Here is a 16,603-nt window from a genome sequence, read left to right on the forward strand (position 1 = left end):
GGCTCGAACAGACATTGACAGCATTGACATTATTGACGCAGCTGGGAGGAAGCGAGGGCGGGAGGGGGGGTGTCCTGTCCCCTCCCCCAAGAGCGCTTGAGCCTCTCCTCCCCCTCCCCAGGGGGCTGGCGAGGCAGAGGGGCAGCTGGCGGGGGGTGCGATGGGGGAGGGAAGATGGTATCTGTCCCTGGCGCGTGGCCTCGGCATCTGTCCCTTTGTGACTTCTGGATTGGGGGAGGGGGGAGGAGGGAGAAATGGAGAGTGGGGTCCCGGTGGGCAGCTGCAGCTGTGGAGGTGGGCGGCCCTGAGAAGATGAGGGCAGAAGATGGGGCAGCTGGTCATTCGGGAGCAAATCTACCCCTTCTCTCCCTCTGGGGGGACTTGCTGTGTCCCCTCAATTTTGGAGTGGAGAGAGGTGGTCAGAAGAATGGCATCCTTGATTTTCTCCTCCCAGCTCTGGGGGAAGATCTGGAGAGGAGAGCTCCCGACAGAATCAGGGTGACACGGATGTCCCCTGGGGGCGAGGCCTGCCTCTTTTTTTAAAAAATTTTATTATTATTTTTTAATTATTTATGTGTGTGTATATCGTCAAATCAGATTTGAATGGTACAGGAGGAGATTTTTTCCTCCTCTCCAGCAAAGAATCTGGTGGATTTGAACCGCTCATTTCTGGGATTGCAGTGAAGCTTCTTGCCACTAGGCCACCAGAGCTCGCTAAGGCCTGCCTCTTACTAAAGGTCCCTCAGTTTCCTCATCTGAAAAATGGGGCTTCTGATAGGTAAGTGAGGTGCCCCGGTGGCCACAGGCCAGCGTTCGGCTGCTAATACGGGGCTATCAGTTGGAATTTCGCCCCCCCCCCCCGCCCCGAATAACTCCTCTGGTGAAGGACCCAGCGATCTGCTCGATCTGCTCGCGCAAAGGGGGCAGGTCTCCTCTGCCACCTGGGGCGTCGCTGGGAGGCGGAGGGGACTGTCTGGCACCCCACAAGGTGAACCAAAGAATCCAAGTAAAGGGAGCAAATTATCAATCACCACGTTCCGCCTAGCTGGAGCCCAACTCTTCCATTTTGCAGATGGGGAAACTGAGGCACAGGGCGGGGAGGGGGCGGGTCCTTTTTGATCCAGCACCATCACGTGAGCAGAGTCCGGGCGGCATTCAAGGCTTGTACCAAGAATCTTGTGGAATCAAATGGTTCTCCCCTCCCCTATCCCAGAAGGGGAAACTGAGGTTCCAAGGTGACAGGGCGCGGCGCCTGACCCCCTCCCTACACCCACGGGGTCCTCCGCGCGGACCTGTTGACTGCGGCCCTCTGGGGACCCACGTGCGCACAGTGCCTCCCGCGCCAGCCCCACGCGCTCCGCCGGCGACAGGCGCGTCCCCGGGGACCTCGGGGCGCACGGCGGTAATTGTCCTGCTCTCTGTCAGCCGCCAGGCAATTCCCCAGCGCGATGAGCTGTTGACAGATCTCATCAAACCGAGTCCTCTTCCCGTCGGATAAATACACGCGTCTGCGGTATAAATATTTGAAAGGGGCTTCTAATTACAGTCCGTGGGAGGAATAGCAATTAGGGCCCCCGAGGCGGAATCAAACGGGCGTTTGACTTCCCTGCGCTTTTGAGCTGCCTTCTCCTGGGGTCCCCACCGAGGAGCAGCGAGGAGCAGCGGAGGGGGAGCAGGGGGCCGGGGAGGGTCTGGGGTGACCTTGGGGACGACCTTTTAGATGCAGCGCCGATGGGGGAGGGTGCGGGCGCCTGGGCCAGGTGGGGTGGGGACCCCTGTGTAAGGGGAGTCTGTCAGGGCCTCCCGCAGTGGGACGGGGGTGGGGTGGGGGGTGGAGAACGGCATTCAGGGGGTTGATGGCGGGTCCATCAGGTCAGGTGCTGATCTGAGTGATGATGGAGGTGTTCTCAACTGGGGGACGGGGCAGTGCGGGAACAGCTGCGCCCCATCATGCCCTCTGCCCAGGACCCCCCCAACTTGTCACTGCCTTTCACCCACCTGTTCGCCTGCCTCCCCCTGCAGTCCTCCCTCCATCTACCTCTCCCTTCCATCTCCTCCCAGATCCATCACCCCCTCAAGTCCACCCTCTCTTCTATCTCCTCCCCTCCCCTCCAGCTCCCTTTCCCTTCATTTCCCCCTCAGATCCACCTCCCCCCAACTCCTTCTTCCTCTACCTCGCACCTCCTCTATCTGCCCCTCCTCTCCACTCCCCCTCCATCCCTCTATCCTCTATCCCCTCCCCACCATCCCTCTATCCCCTCCCCTCCACCCTTCTATCCCCCTCCCCTCCATCTCTCTATCCCTCCTCCATCCCTCTTTTGTCTCCTTTTCACACAACCATAAACTCTTCCCTTACACCTTACAAAGTGTGCAATTCAGTAATTGATTTTGATTATTTTCACAAGATCGTACAATGATCACCATCTACCTTCTCCCCATTCTCTTCACCCCGACATCAAATGGCTCAAAACCCACAGTGATCCTGGGCACGATGCGGGTTCTGCTGTGCCCAGGGTCAGTGCGGTGGGAGCTGGCAGAGGGCAGCTGACAAAAGTGACCACCCTGGTGCTTCTCATTCCTCCAAAGTCCCCACCCTGGGACCATGACCATGACTGCTGCCTCCATGGACCTTACTCCTCTGGTACTTCAAATAACCGGGCCCTACACATGCAACCTTTAGTGCTGGCTTCTTCTCCAGTGACCCACGTATAAGAACACCATTGTCCTCTTTATGTGACTTACACTCCCTGGTGTGGGTGGACCGCTCTACGTCCCCCCAGTGTCCAGGTGGGCTCCACCTATTGGGCTGCTGTGAAGCACGACACTGCAAAGTATCCACACTTTCTTCTAAACATATACTTTGTAGAAAGTTTTATTATTTTTTGTGTGTGTACTGTCAAATCAGATCTTACTGGTAGAGATTGTCCCTCCTTCTCCAGCATAGCATCTGGTGGATTCGAACCACGCACCTCTGGGTTTGCAGTGCAGCTTCTTGCCACTAGGCTAGTAGGGCTCCCTTAAAGGTATGTTGTTGTTAAGTGCCGTCGAGTCGCAGGCGACTCATAGTGACCCTATGAAGGAGAGTCCTCGACACTTGGGTGCCTTTCATCCTCTCTCCAGGTTCATAGGGTTTCCGGAGGCAAGCTATTATGGAAGTAGATGCCAGTCCTTCCAAGCTTACACATAGCTATACATATATGTATATGACAGTGCAATTCCTTACCAGTTGGCCACAATAGTGTCATATATGTGTATACATACATACACACACACACAAAGCCATTAAAGGTATACTTTTTTTTAAAAATGGTTTTATTGCATGAAGCTGTGCTGTAAAGCAGAAGGCCTGCGGTTCTCCACAGGAGAAAGATGGAGAATCTCCTCCTATTAAGTGCCTCTGAAAACCCACCAGAGAGTCAGTTCCAACTCTATGGTACACAACAACACAAACAACTGATACTTTCTTATAACCACACAATAAAAAATTTAAAAATTATTAAAAACAGGTTTTATTTGTGTATTTGTTTTTCAGTGAATGGATACTTTCAATTCTCTGGGAGGTAGACCTGGGGATGGCACTGCTGGGGTCTCAACAGAATTGTGCTCTTTCATGTGCAAGTCCCACTTCTCAGATGAGACCACTGAGGCTTAGTCACTTGTCCAAGTGCCAGAACCAGAACTTGAACCTGAGTGACTGGTTTCAGCACCCACTGTCTTCACTATCACAAACCGTGGGTGAACAGCAAGCCTGAACCCGGCCCTGTCCCGTGCCATCCTCATCCCTGACACACCAGAGCCCACGGCTGTAGTCACTCTGCCAGTCCATCTCATTGAGGGTCTTCCTCTCCTTTGCTGACCCTCCAGATTTCCAAGCATGATGCCCCTTTCCAAGGATAGCCTCACCTGGCTACATGTCCAAAGTATAAAAGACAAAGTTTCATCATCTTTGGCTCCAAGAAGCAAGCACTCTGGACACACTCTTTCCAAGACACACTTGTTTGTTCTTCCTGCAGTCCACAGAATAGTCAGTGCTCTTCTCCAGCACCACAGCCCAAAGGCATCGATTCTTCTCTGTCATCCTTGGTCCTTGCCCAGCTCTCTGATGCAGAGCAGGGGACGGAGAAGACCGTGGCCTCAATCAGGGGCACCTTAATCTTCAAACGGAAGTCATTCTCTTCAGGATTTTGGAGGGGTTCCTGGCAGCAGAATTGCCCGATTAATTCGTCTCTTGATTTCCTAACCACTGGTATCAAAGGAGTTGTTGATTCACACAAGATGAAATCACAGACAACGTCAATCTTTTCTCCATCTACCGTAATGTTGACTGTTGGCTGTGTGGTGAGGACCTTTGTCTTCTTGGTGTTGAGATGTAATCCACACCGAAGGCTGTAGTCCTTGATCTTCTGCAGCAAGTGCTTCCATATTCTCCTCACTTTCAGCAAGTAAATTTGTCATTAGCATGATACAGGTTGCGGATGAGTATTCCTCCCATTCTAGCACCACACTCCTCTTCATAGGGTCTGACTTCATGAATTATTTGCTCAGCATACAGGTTGAATAGGTATGGAGAAAGGATACAATCCTGAAACACACCCTTTTTATTTTAAACCATGCGGTGTTCCCTTGCTCCGTTCACGCAACAGCTTCTAGATCTAGGTATAGATTCTGCATGAGCACAATTAAGTGTTCTGGGATTCCAGTTCTTCTCAATGTGAGCCATAATTTGTTATGATCCACAGAGTCAAACACCTTTGCATAAGCAATAAAGCCCAAGTTAACCTCTCTCTGGTATTCTCTGCTTTTAGCCAGCATCCACCTGACATCTGCAGTGATATCCCTCATGCTGTGGCTGCTTCTAAACCAGCTTGTTCTTCCGGTTGCCAATGCACTGTTCTAGCGATTTTTTAAATGATTTTCAACAATATTTTGCTTGCATGATATATTAATGATGTTGTTGTTGTTATGTGCCATCGAGTCGCTTGTGACTCATAGCGACCCTATGTACAAAACCCTAAACGCCGTTCTATCCTGTGCCAACCTCGCTGCCTCAACCACATTCATTCCCACCACCCCACTCACAGAATCGATCCATCTCATTGAGGGTCTTCCTCTCCTGCGCTGTCCCTCTACTCTCCCAAACATGATGTCCCTCTCCAAGGACCAGTATTGTTTGATAATTTCCACATTCTATTGCATCATCTTTCTTGGGAACGGGGACACATCGGTTGGCCAGACAGCTGTCCTCCAAATTTCCTGCTGTAGACTGGTGAGTGCATCCAAGGCTGCTTCTGTTGGTTCAAACATGTCCGCTGGTATTCCATCAACCCCTGGGGCCTTATTTTTCACCCATGCCTTCAGTGATGCTTGAACGTCATCTTTCATTACCATTGGCTCTTACTGATATGGCACTTCCAGAAATTTTTTCCATGTCAACCAATTCTGGTACAGATTCTGTGGATATGCTGAGCATGGAGGACCCTCGGGAAGAGGCCAGGGAGGGGTCCCTGGGAGGGGCTGTCTGTGTCTGGGTCAGCAGTTCCCCCCCCCCCCCCAGTTTCCTATGTCTGGAGGGAAATGGGGGGATGGCATGGCAGCTAAGATACCAGGAAAAGGAGTGGGAGAGATCTGGTGGTCTCATGGCCCTGCCTCTGGGGCTCCTGTTCTAAGGGGGGAGAGAACCGCTCTCAGAAGCCCCCAGACTCATCTCTGCCTTCCTTAGCTCCAGTCTGGTGGAGGAAGACCTGGTCCTGCCTCAGAAACTCCCCACCTGATGGAGGAGACATGGCCTGTCCACCAAGGTCCCTCACGGGCCCTGCCTCACCGCCCCAAGCTCCCTACTCTGCTCCCCCAGCTCGCAGTGTTAGAAACATATCCTGTAAATCCTGACCTCTCTGCTTGCTGGCAAGATGCCCTTTGGGAAAGGGCTGTCTTTGTGATGTTAATGAGACAGGATTAGTGTAGGGCAGATTCTGAGTCAATCTCTTCTGAGATAGAAAAGAGATTAAACGAACCAGTGACCAGAAAGAAGGAGGAGATGCCAAGTTGCATGAAGATCACCCAGGAGTTCAGTGGAGACAGGACCTTCCTGCAGAGCTGGCCCGCCCGGGAGCTGCGGCCTGAACCCACCACCAGCTTCCTGAGCTGAGAAATGTCTGCGTTTTACAGCCACTCACGTGTGGTTGTGTAACGCCACCGGAGAACGAAGGCCTGGGGTGATGCGGGGTCCAGACCTGCATCCAGGGAAAAGGCCTGGCGCCCCCACCTCCCGCGGGAGGACCGGCAAACGGGGCGTGTCTGCGCCAGGCCCACCGGCCGCTGGCCTTGGAAAGCTGAAGTATCTCTCCTTCCTTTGTGAAGCAAGGCTCACTCAGCCTCACGCTGGGAGGGCAGGCGCCCCACCTTCCAACTCTGATGCGCTCTGTCGACCAGGTGGTCACGGGAGAGTTGAGTTGATGGCGATTCCAGATGCGGGACAGCTCCACAGAGTGAGGACGGAGCGCACGCTGGGATCAGTGAGGGGGAGGGCAGTCCCCAGAGGGGATGCCCAGGAAGGGGGCAGCGCAGGGCAGCAGGCTGAGCTGGCAGAGACCTAGCGTGGGGTGTCTTTCTCAGTGGGAACTGGGGCCGAAGGCGGAACAAAACCTGCAGGGATATCAGAGGTGAAAACAATTCCAGGGGCCAGACTACCAACAGACAGGTGAGGGTTCGAATCCCCGCCCTGCCTCTGTAGGAGACAGGTGGCCTGCCTCAGCTTATCAAGGTTTGCATCCTTGAAGCCCTGACACAGTCAACAAGAGCCCACGGTGGGCTTGGGATTCTGGGGGCTCAGTGGTGACATCCTCTTCCTCCGCGTGGAGACCAGGTCCGAGGCTCAAGGCTTGCAGATTGCTGAGATGCTGAAAGGGTTTCAGTGGTGCTTCTAGACTAAGAACAGCAAGAAAAGCCTGGCAACTGACTGCTAAAAATCACCCACCAAACCCCTCTGGAGCCCAGTGGTCTGCTGTGTGACCACGGTGGCTTGTGTGTCCTTGGATGTGTGTAGGATCGCCGAGGCAACAACAGACTGTCTAGTTCACTCACCGTCCTGTTTACTGTGCCTCTCTCTTTGTTAGAATGGGAGCTCCACAAGACACCGCCCCAGGTTTTTCTATCCTGCTCACAGTGAACCCGGAGCCTGCCAGACACCAGAGGGACCTGGCCGTCTTTGTGCCATCCCACAAGCCTCTGGTCCTGGGATGATGCAAATGCACTTAGCCATCACCAAGAGTCTGGGGCTGCAAGGCCACCTAGAGGGATGGAAGAAAGGCCTGGCCATCCATTCTTAGGTCAGCCTGAAAATCTCTGGAACACAGGACTTTTCCTTTTCCCCCTCCTATCATCTTTATTGTCCAGCTCTCAGACGCATAACTAGTAATTTAAAATGCCATGGCCTGAATCAGGGGGGCCTTAGTCTTTAAACCGATATCACTGCTCCCCAGTACTTTTAAGAAGTCCCTGAGAACACACTTTCCCAATGCAATCCATCTTTTGCTGTCTTAGTTGCTGGTGCCATGGGTGTTGACTGTGCATCCCAATAAAACAAAATCGTTAACAATTTCAATCTTTTCGCTTTCTGTCCTGATGTTGCTTATCAGCTCAGTGGTGAGGGTTACTGTCCTCTTGCTGTTGAGAGGAACACAGGACTCTTGACCCGGGTGGGGTCCTGGGGAGTCAGGGCTCACTGGCTGGTCTTACTACTGAGAGGATGCCCCCAAGACTCACTCCATTTCAGCAGCAGCACATGTGTTCCTGTGGGTGGAAGGACGGAGGCGACGGGGTGGTCGGGTTCAGCCACTTGCCCAACACTGGCCTTCACCCCAGAGATGGTCCGAGTAGGTCCTGGGTGGCCCGGTGGAGGCTGAGAGGTGATCTGGAAAGGCCAACCCCTGGTCACTGTGCTGGGGTCCCCGAGGTCACAGAAGGGGGCAGAGGAGAAGCCAGGTCCTGGAAGGATGTTCCTGGCCTGGTCCAGCCAACATGGATGGAGCTGCACAGGGTCCTGAGACCAGCAGGGCCCACGGGCTCAGCTGCTCGAGCTGCTGTCCTCGCTGTCCGAGTAGGCGCCCAGCTGGCTCAGGGAGGAGACGCCGGCGGGCTGGGGAGCAGGGTCAGCCGCCTTCCCGTTGGCTGGGGCACCTGAGGGTGAAGAAGAGTGAGCTCTGACCTAGGCAACTTGGCTTTCTTCAAACGTGTAACTGAAATACAAGGTCAATGGCGAGCTCTGGTGGCCTAGTGGCAGGAAACTGCACTGCAATCCCAGAGGTGCACGGTTCAAATCCACCAGACGCTCTGCTGAAGAAGGAGGAACAATCGCCTCCTGTACCAGTCAGATCCAATTTGACGGTACACACATAAAACAAATAAAAGAATTAATAAATAAAAATTAAAAAAAGAAATACAAGGTCAAATCCAAAATGCCAGCCTTCTTTTTCTTGTTGATTCCAATCCTTGGTGACTCCCAGGTCCCTGCCATCCCTCTGGGATAAGATGGCCAGGTCTCTTTGCCCACAGAGTGGCCATGGCCTTGAACCTTTGAGTGCTGCCCAGTGCTTCATCACCTCTGCCCTGGCCTCCTTCCTCCTCCTGTTATCTGTCCAGAACGGCCCCAGGGAGGGGAGGTACAAGCCCACCCCCAATGCAGGCCCCAGAAAGCAGAGGGTGCTGCTGCCCCCAGCGGTCAGCTGGGGCACTCACTCACCGGGAGCTGGCGCCTTCTGGTCCTGCTGGGCAGCACTGTCCACTCCAGTCTTCCTCACCACCAGGCCCGCTAGTTGAGACCTGCTGCTCATGGTGCCCACGCTCCGCTCCCAGCTCTCCACTCTCCTCTTGGCCTTTGGGGCCTGCAGGTGACGAGGGGACACAGGGTGTGGTCAGTCCTTACCCACTCTCCTGGGAGACTCTTGGCTCACAAGACCCCTGCTGGGCCAGTGGGAAGACCTTTCCAGCCCGGCCTCCCCTGCTCTCCATTCCTCGATAGCTCCCTATCGCCCTAAGCCTGGCACTCAAGGCCTCTGCCCTGGCCGCTGTCCCCACGAGGACAGAGCTCTGAGCTGGACCATGGCTGCCTCCGCTGCAGACTGCACTTCCTAGTCTGCTGCAGATGGACGTGCTCCGGCGACGATCTAACCAATAGACGTGGCCAGCGGAGGGGTACTGCCCCGCAGCCCACGTGTGGCAGAGTGGAGTGGCCGCCGAGGGTCTGCAGCATGCCTCCGTTACTGCAGCCGCTGACCAAGGGCCACTGGATGGGTTCAAACTGCCAACCTCTCAGTTAGTGCCTCGGTGCTTACACATGACACCACCACCACAGCGCCTTCAATTAAAGACCGGTATGATCACTACAGCTCTGACAGGCAGACGACGGCACCACCTAGCCTGCCGACAGGGACGAGGACTTGCAGTGTTTCCTGAAGAAGATCAGAGACTACAGCCCTCACTATGACAAGACCGCCCGTCAGAGGTCCTCCGCACCGGACAGCAGGCAACACCGGGGTGGACAGAGAGGATGGATGCTGTCAAGGCTTCCACTCACGTGGATGCACGTGCTACACTCACGGCTCTTTTGGAAATCTTTGGGACTCACAGCCCCCCTCCCGGCCCCCGAAACACACACAGGGTGACTCGGGCCCTGCCTACCTCCTCCAGGATGGCAGTGGGGTTGGGCCGGGGGGCCGGCCGACGCGGGGCAGGAGCAGCCTCGTCCTCTGAGTCGGAGTCCTCTAGCAGCCGCTGTTTCCTGGCTTCGTCCACCAGGGCCCTGTGGGAACAGCATGGGTGAGGGGACAGAACATGGTGTGGGGACAATAGTAACTGTATCCCAGAGCCCTGGGGGGACAGTATGGGATGGGGCTGGGGTCACACCTGCAGAACAGTACTGCTTCCTCCAGGGCCCTGTGGGGGCAGAACATGGGTGAGGGGACAGAGCATGGGTGTGTGGACAAAACATGGCTGTGGGACAACACTAACTGTCCCCCAGGGCCCGACAGGGACAGAGCATAGGGGTGGGGATATGTCCTGCAGAAGCTGGCGCTTTACCCCTCACCGTGACGGGGGGCAAGGGGCTGGGGTGCCCTGGCATGCGAGGGGTGGTGTCTCAGATTCTCCAACTTCTTTTCACTTTTCTTTCAGAGTGCTCCACCATCTGCACGCAGAGGCCTGTCCATCCGGACCTGGGTCCTGCCCATCTGGATCTGGGGCGTCAGGGGAGCTCAAGGACCTTGGCCCCCCTACCTGTCCTAGAACTCTGGGGCTAAGGTGATGCTGAGAAAGACCAAACGGTGCCCACCTGGGGCCCACCATGCTGTCAGCAGAGGTCGGCAAAGGTGCATTCTCAAAGACAGTCAACAAAGAGAGGGACCAACGGTACATCAGACAAGGAAAAGAGCACTAAGAAGCTTCTGGAAAGTAATAACCCACTGCTGACGAGTCCATTCCCTCCGTGGTGACTTCACATTATTACAGAGCAGGCGGCTCCTTATGGAAACAGACTGCCAGGCCTTTATTCCTCAGTACCAGACCACCAACCTTTGCTTGAGCCATTAAACTATCTGTGGACCTCAGAAAATTAAAGATGCAAAACAGGCTGACAGTGGATGCAGTGAGGCTTGTGCACAAAGCCAGCCCTGGGCCACTGTCCAGAAACGCGAGTTTGTTTGTTTCCATTGCTCTCTAAGTGGTCAGCAGTGGCCCCCAGCTGTGTGCCCACATGGCTTATGCTGGACACTGGCTTTCCTGCAGGGGTCAGGAACTCTGAGACATGCCAGGCTGAGGGGCCATGCACAGCCCCCGGTGACCATCCTCCACAGAGCACTCTGGCTGCACCTTCTCCCTGACATACTTGTTTTTTCATTTAGCAGTTCATGGGATGTTCAAGTACTCTTCTCCAACACCACAGGAGCATAAATTGTTTTTTCTGTCATCCCTATTCATTGTCTAGCTCTCAGATGCACAGCAGGTGACTGAGAAGACCATGGCCTGAATCCGACACACCTTAGTCCTCAAAATGACATCATTTCTCCTCAATAATCTGGAGAGGTCCCTAACTGCAGACTTTCCCAGTGCAATGTGTCTTCTGATTTCCTGACTGCTGGTGTTAACTCCAGAGGTGTTAACTGTGGATCCAAGTAAGATGAAATTGTTGACAGTTTCAATCTCTTCTCCATCCATCAGACAATGTTGCTATTGGTAAAAATGTTTTTCTTGAGTACTGGTGGTGCGTGACGAAGAAAAGGAGAAACAATGGTCGTGCCAAAAAGGGCCGTGGCCACGTGCAGCCTATTCGCTGCACGAACTGCACCCGGTGGGTGCCCAAAGACAAGGCAATTAAGAAGTTCGGAAAAAAAAAAAAAGAAGTAGTTCGTAGTCTGAAATATAGTAGAGGCAGCTGCTGTCAGGGACATTTCTGAAGCGAGTGTTTTTGATGCCTATGTGTTTCCAAAGCTCTATGTGAAACTGCACTACTGTGTGAGTTGTGCCATTCACAGCAAGGTGGTGAGGAACCGTTCTCGTGAAGCCTGAAAGGACCGGACACCTCCAGCTGGATTTAGACCTGCAGGTGCTGCCCCACGACCACCACCAAAGCCCATGTAAGGATTTGATTCCTTAAAAGGCTGAAGAAAAAACTCGTCTGAAAATAAAATGGAAATTACACTTAAAAAAAAATAATATTTTTCTTAATATTAAGATGCAATCCATATTGAAGGCTGCATTCCTTGATCTTTTGCAACAAGTGCTTCAAATGTTTACTTTCAGCAAACAAGGTTGTGTCACCTAGTAACACAGGCTATTGACGATCCTGATCTTCGACGATCTCTGATCCTGATGCCACGTTCCTGTTCAGAGTCCAGCTTCCTGACTATTTTGCTCAGCATATAGATTGAATAGGCATGAAGAGAGAATACTACCCTGACGCACTCACTTCAATTTTTAAACCATGCAGTGTTCACAACGGCCTCCTGGTCCAGGTATTAGGTTTTACACAAGCACAGTTAAGTGCTCTGGAATGCCATTCTTCTCAATGTCAGTCACAATGTGTTATAATCCACACTGTCTTTGCACAGTCAATAAAGGACAAGTAGACATTCTTCTAGCATTCTTTACTTTCAGCCAGGATCCATCTGACATCAGCAATGATATCCCTGGTGCCACGGCCTCTTCTAAATCCTGCTTGAACTTCTGGCAGTTCCCTATCTATGTACAGTTCTAGCTGGTTTTGAATGATCTTCTGCAGTATTTTGCTTTTATGTGATATTAATGATATTGTTCAATAGTTTCCGCATTCTGTTGGATCACCTTTCTTTGAAAGGAAGCAAATATGGACCTCTTCCAATTTACTGGCCAGACAACGGCCCTCCAAATTTCCTGGCTTAGACTGGTGAGCGCGTCTAAGGCTGTATCTGTTAACTGAAACAAGTCGACTGGTATTCCATCGATTCCTGGGGCCTCACTTTTTGCCAATGCCTTCAGTGCAGCTTCCACTTCCTCCTCCGTTGCCACAGGCTCCTGCTCATACAGCACCTCCTGAAATTTTTCAGTGTCAGCCAGTTCTTCTGGGTACAGTGATTCGTGTATTCCCTCCATCTTCTTTTGATGCTTTCTGGGTCATTCAATATATTGCCCATAAAACACAGTTGCTGTTGTTATGTGCCATCGAGTCGCTTGTGACTCATAGCGACCCTATGTACAACAGCTCTAAACTCTGCTCTGTCCTGGGGCAATCGCACCGTCTCTGACACTCCCATCCTGATTACCCCAGTCACTGAATCAATCCACCTCATAGAGGGTCTTCCCCTCCTGTGCTGTCCCTCCACCCTCCCAAGCATGATGTCCTTCTCCAAGGACCGGTCTCTCCTCACAACATGTCCAAAGTATGTTAGACGGAGCCTCAGAATCCTTGCCTCCAAGGAGCCAGTTTGACCCTTTCCAGGATGAATCTGTTTGTTTTCCTAGCAGTCCATGGTACCCTCAATACTCTTCTCCAGCACCACAGCTCAAAGGCATCAATTCTCCTTCTATCCTCCTCAGTGTCCAACTCTCTGATGCATAACAAGTGATAGCAAAGACCATGGCCTGTATCAGACACACCTTAGTCTCCAGAGAGACACAGTAAGCTATTTCAATTAAAATGAAACTCTGTGTCCAAAGACAAAGGCCCAAAAGCAGGAAAAGATAGGAAAGGACTAACAGAAACGGTATCACTGGGAGGAAACAGGATGGCTGACTGTTGACGGGAAAGCCATCCTACTCTGTGAAGTGTAACTTGGGTCACAAGACGTTAACATTCAAATGTGTAATAAATTAAGTAATCTATGGGAAGAAAGTTCTGTGGAGCACAGCGTCCTCCGACATGGTGCGTGGACTCTGGTGTCCCGCTGGGCGAGGATGCAGAGTGCTGGAGCTGGCACCCAGCATGCCACACCGAATCTGTCTGCCTCGCTGGTGTGTCCTCTGTGCCCTGTCCTCTCACAGTCCCGAGGCCAGCCCCTTGCTAAGTCTACCCAGTGAGTCAGCAGACCTGGCACAGCGCTGGTCCCGGCCCAGATGCCACGAGAAAGGAAGGCGTGCCCTTGTGAGTGGGACTTTTCTGGACTAAATGCGTCCCCTAGAACATGCACAGTGACCCTCATTCCTGCACCTGTGAACGGAGCCCCATTTGGAGGCAGGAAGTGGAGTTTTTTGTTGTGAAGTTCATGACGACAGTGATGGGGGCCTAGATCTAACCACTCCCGAGTCAGAGAGAGCAGAGCAGACAAATATACAGAGAGACCGAGACATGCATGAGGGATGGAGACACGCACGGGGACGGACAGACACGCAAGGGAATGGAGACACGCATGGGGACGGAGTGACACATGGGGAATGGAGACACGCATGGGGACAGAGACACGCACGGGGACTGACAAACACACAAGGAAACAGGGACACGCATGGGGAATGGAGACATGCATGGGGACAGACAGAGACACGCATGGAGACTGACAGACACACAAGGGAATAGAGACACGCATGGAGGATGAAGACACGCACGGGGACAGACAGAGACATGCACAGGGACTGACAAAAACACAAGGGAATGGAGACACGCACGGGGGACGGAGAGACACACAAGGGAATGGAGACACGCATGGGGAATGGAGAGACACCTGGGGGATGGAGGTACACATGGGGACAGACAGAGACGCACGGGGACTGACAAAAACACAAGGGAATGGAGACACGCATGGGGGATGAAGACACGCACGGGGACAGACAGAGACATGCACGGGGACTGACAGACATGCAAGGGAACGGAGACACGCATGGGGGACGGAGAGACACACAAGGGAATGGAGACATGCATGCGGGACGAAGAGACACATGGGGGATAGAGGTACATATGGGGACAGAGACACGCACGGGGACTGACAAAAACACAAGGGAACGGAGACACGCATGGAGGATGGAGACATGCACAGAGGGCAGAGAGACACGAATCGGGGACAGAGACACACAGGAGATAGAGAGACATGTCTGAGAGACAAGACATGCATGGGGTACAAGACAGCAGGCTAGTGGACAGCAGCCCGGGGCTGACCAACAGTCCAGGGGCACCGGCAGCCCGCCGTCACTCACGCCGCTTCCCGCTCGTCCTCCTCCTGCTCCCGCTGCCGCCGCTCCTCCTCCGACAGGCGGTGCTGACGCAGCATGGCCTCGAAGTCCACGTGCGCCTGCCGCTGGTTCAGGTCCTTGAGCTCCTGCAGGTTCTCCAGCACCTCCATCTCCAGCTTCGAGTCCTTGGTGCGGTTCTCCAGCACCTGGGGTCGTCAGGATGAGGGCAAGGGGCTCAGTGCAGGGATGGCGGCGGGGACAGGGGCTCGAGGTGGGGAATGAGATGGGGACACGGGACTTGGTGTGCCCAGAGGGCAGGTCATGATGAGCATTTGGTGGAGCTTCAAGCCCAGCTTGCTGGTAAAGGCGCATGTGCACGTGGGCACCCAGGCACTGGGGTGCGCAACCAGAGCCCAGCTCGCCTCCTGTGCGCACCCACGCCCCAGCGTGCGCACCCAGCACCCCGCTCACCTTCATGGGGTTGTTGAGCTCTTCATCCTCCCGCTCCTTCTGCACCCGCTTCTCCTCTTCCTCCAGGAGCTTCTCCGCCTGGAAGTTGCGTGTGGCTCCGTGCTCCATGGTGTAGTCTGTGTTCTCAGGGTCGGTCTGGCGGGGGGAACAGGCTGTGAGGGTCCCACACCTCTGCGTACTGCAGACTGGGGCATCTCCCCGCCCTCCATAAACCCTTCTGTTGGTCTCTTTTCCTTTTCTTGTCACTTTGGGTAGGAGCCCTGGTGGCACAGCAGTTAAGTACTAGGTCAGCTCCACGGGAAAGAGATGTGGCCATCTGCCTGGCGGCAGGACTCTATGGGGCAGGCTGACAAGGCCCTGGAAGGTAGCTGGAGTCAGACTCGTCGCGACCACACCTTCACCGTTGGCTTGATGCTCTGGCACAGAGGGCTCTTCCTTCCTGGGCCTCCCCTCCCTTCTGCAGAAAGCCCACCGCCTCAGCTCGAGCCTGAAGACCCTTCCCCGCCGCCCTCCCTGCACGCCCCGCCCTGGGCACTTCTGCTCCTCCACGGTGCCAGGCCTCCCACCACGGAGCACTTTGCCTCCTGCCCTTTCCCTCATCCTTTCAGCTACAAGAAAAAGAAAGAAAAACCTTTGCTTTGAATTTCGTATCCAGGCAAATAGACTGATGGCTGCCAGGAGCCAGGGAGGAGCAGAAAGCAGTGACTGTGGCAGGGGTATCTCCCAGAGCGACAGAGGGGACCTGGCCCTGACGCGGGTGGCAGCTGTACCCTGGAAATTCACGCAAACACTCTCCGCTGAGGTGTCTAAACAAAGCCGAGCAAGCCTGCTGCCTGCGCCGACCTGGCCCACGGAACTGCGACCGGGCCCAGCCCACAGCCCACGGCACCCCCGGCACAGGCGCAGCTCTGCTCCCAGCCTTTCTCGTGACTGTTACAGCATATGGCCAGGCCTTTCTTCCACCGCGCTACTGGCTGCTTTTGAACCACTAACCTTTGAGTTAGGAGTCAGTGATGACTGACTGTGCCACCTGGGACTGCCCAATGAAGACGTCATGTTTTACTGTATTTTAAGTCAATTTTGCCTCAATTTTTAAAAAAAGCAAAGCTGACTTTTATACAATATTCCGCTGTATCATAATTTATCTAGACCCCTTTTACTGTGAATGTGGGTTCTCCTAGCCTTTCGCCTTTATAAATAACAGTGCAGCAAACAAAATCAATCTATTTCCTTGTGACAGATGAAATGGGATTTTCCTTGCACTGGAGGACACTGGCAGGTAACCTCCAGGGGCTGACCCTATCCAAGGAAGGCGGGGGACACAGGGCACCCGACCTTGAAGGTGATCTCCGCCAGGCAGCGCGTGCACTTGATGTAGAAGCGGAAGATGGGCAGGCCCAGGTACACCTCATTCTGCACGGTTTCTTTGCGAGCGTTGAACTTCTTGCCCTTGTAGATGTATTCTCCGCACGTCTTACATCTGTGGGTTGGGAAGGAGGGGGGCACG

At 53.8% G+C, this 16,603-nt stretch overlaps 1 protein-coding gene across 1 annotated transcript in view; it reads right to left on the bottom strand.

Annotated features, from left to right (window-relative positions):
* Positions 1-8,062: 8,062 nt before the first annotated feature.
* CCDC94 (coiled-coil domain containing 94) overlaps positions 8,063-16,603 on the bottom strand; it is a 15,008-nt gene continuing 6,467 nt past the window's right edge. Inside the window, exons 3-8 of the mRNA XM_006896394.1 lie at positions 16,432-16,576; positions 15,097-15,231; positions 14,650-14,831; positions 9,676-9,796; positions 8,738-8,879; positions 8,063-8,175 (exon numbers count right to left, since the gene is read on the bottom strand). Coding sequence (XP_006896456.1) covers positions 8,063-8,175; positions 8,738-8,879; positions 9,676-9,796; positions 14,650-14,831; positions 15,097-15,231; positions 16,432-16,576 — 838 coding nt within the window. The remainder of the gene's footprint in view (positions 8,176-8,737; positions 8,880-9,675; positions 9,797-14,649; positions 14,832-15,096; positions 15,232-16,431; positions 16,577-16,603) is intronic.

Source organism: Elephantulus edwardii, unplaced genomic scaffold, assembly GCF_000299155.1.
Source record: "Elephantulus edwardii isolate Elephantulus edwardi_28Jun2011 unplaced genomic scaffold, EleEdw1.0 scaffold00185, whole genome shotgun sequence".
Taxonomy (NCBI): Eukaryota; Metazoa; Chordata; class Mammalia; order Macroscelidea; family Macroscelididae; genus Elephantulus; species Elephantulus edwardii.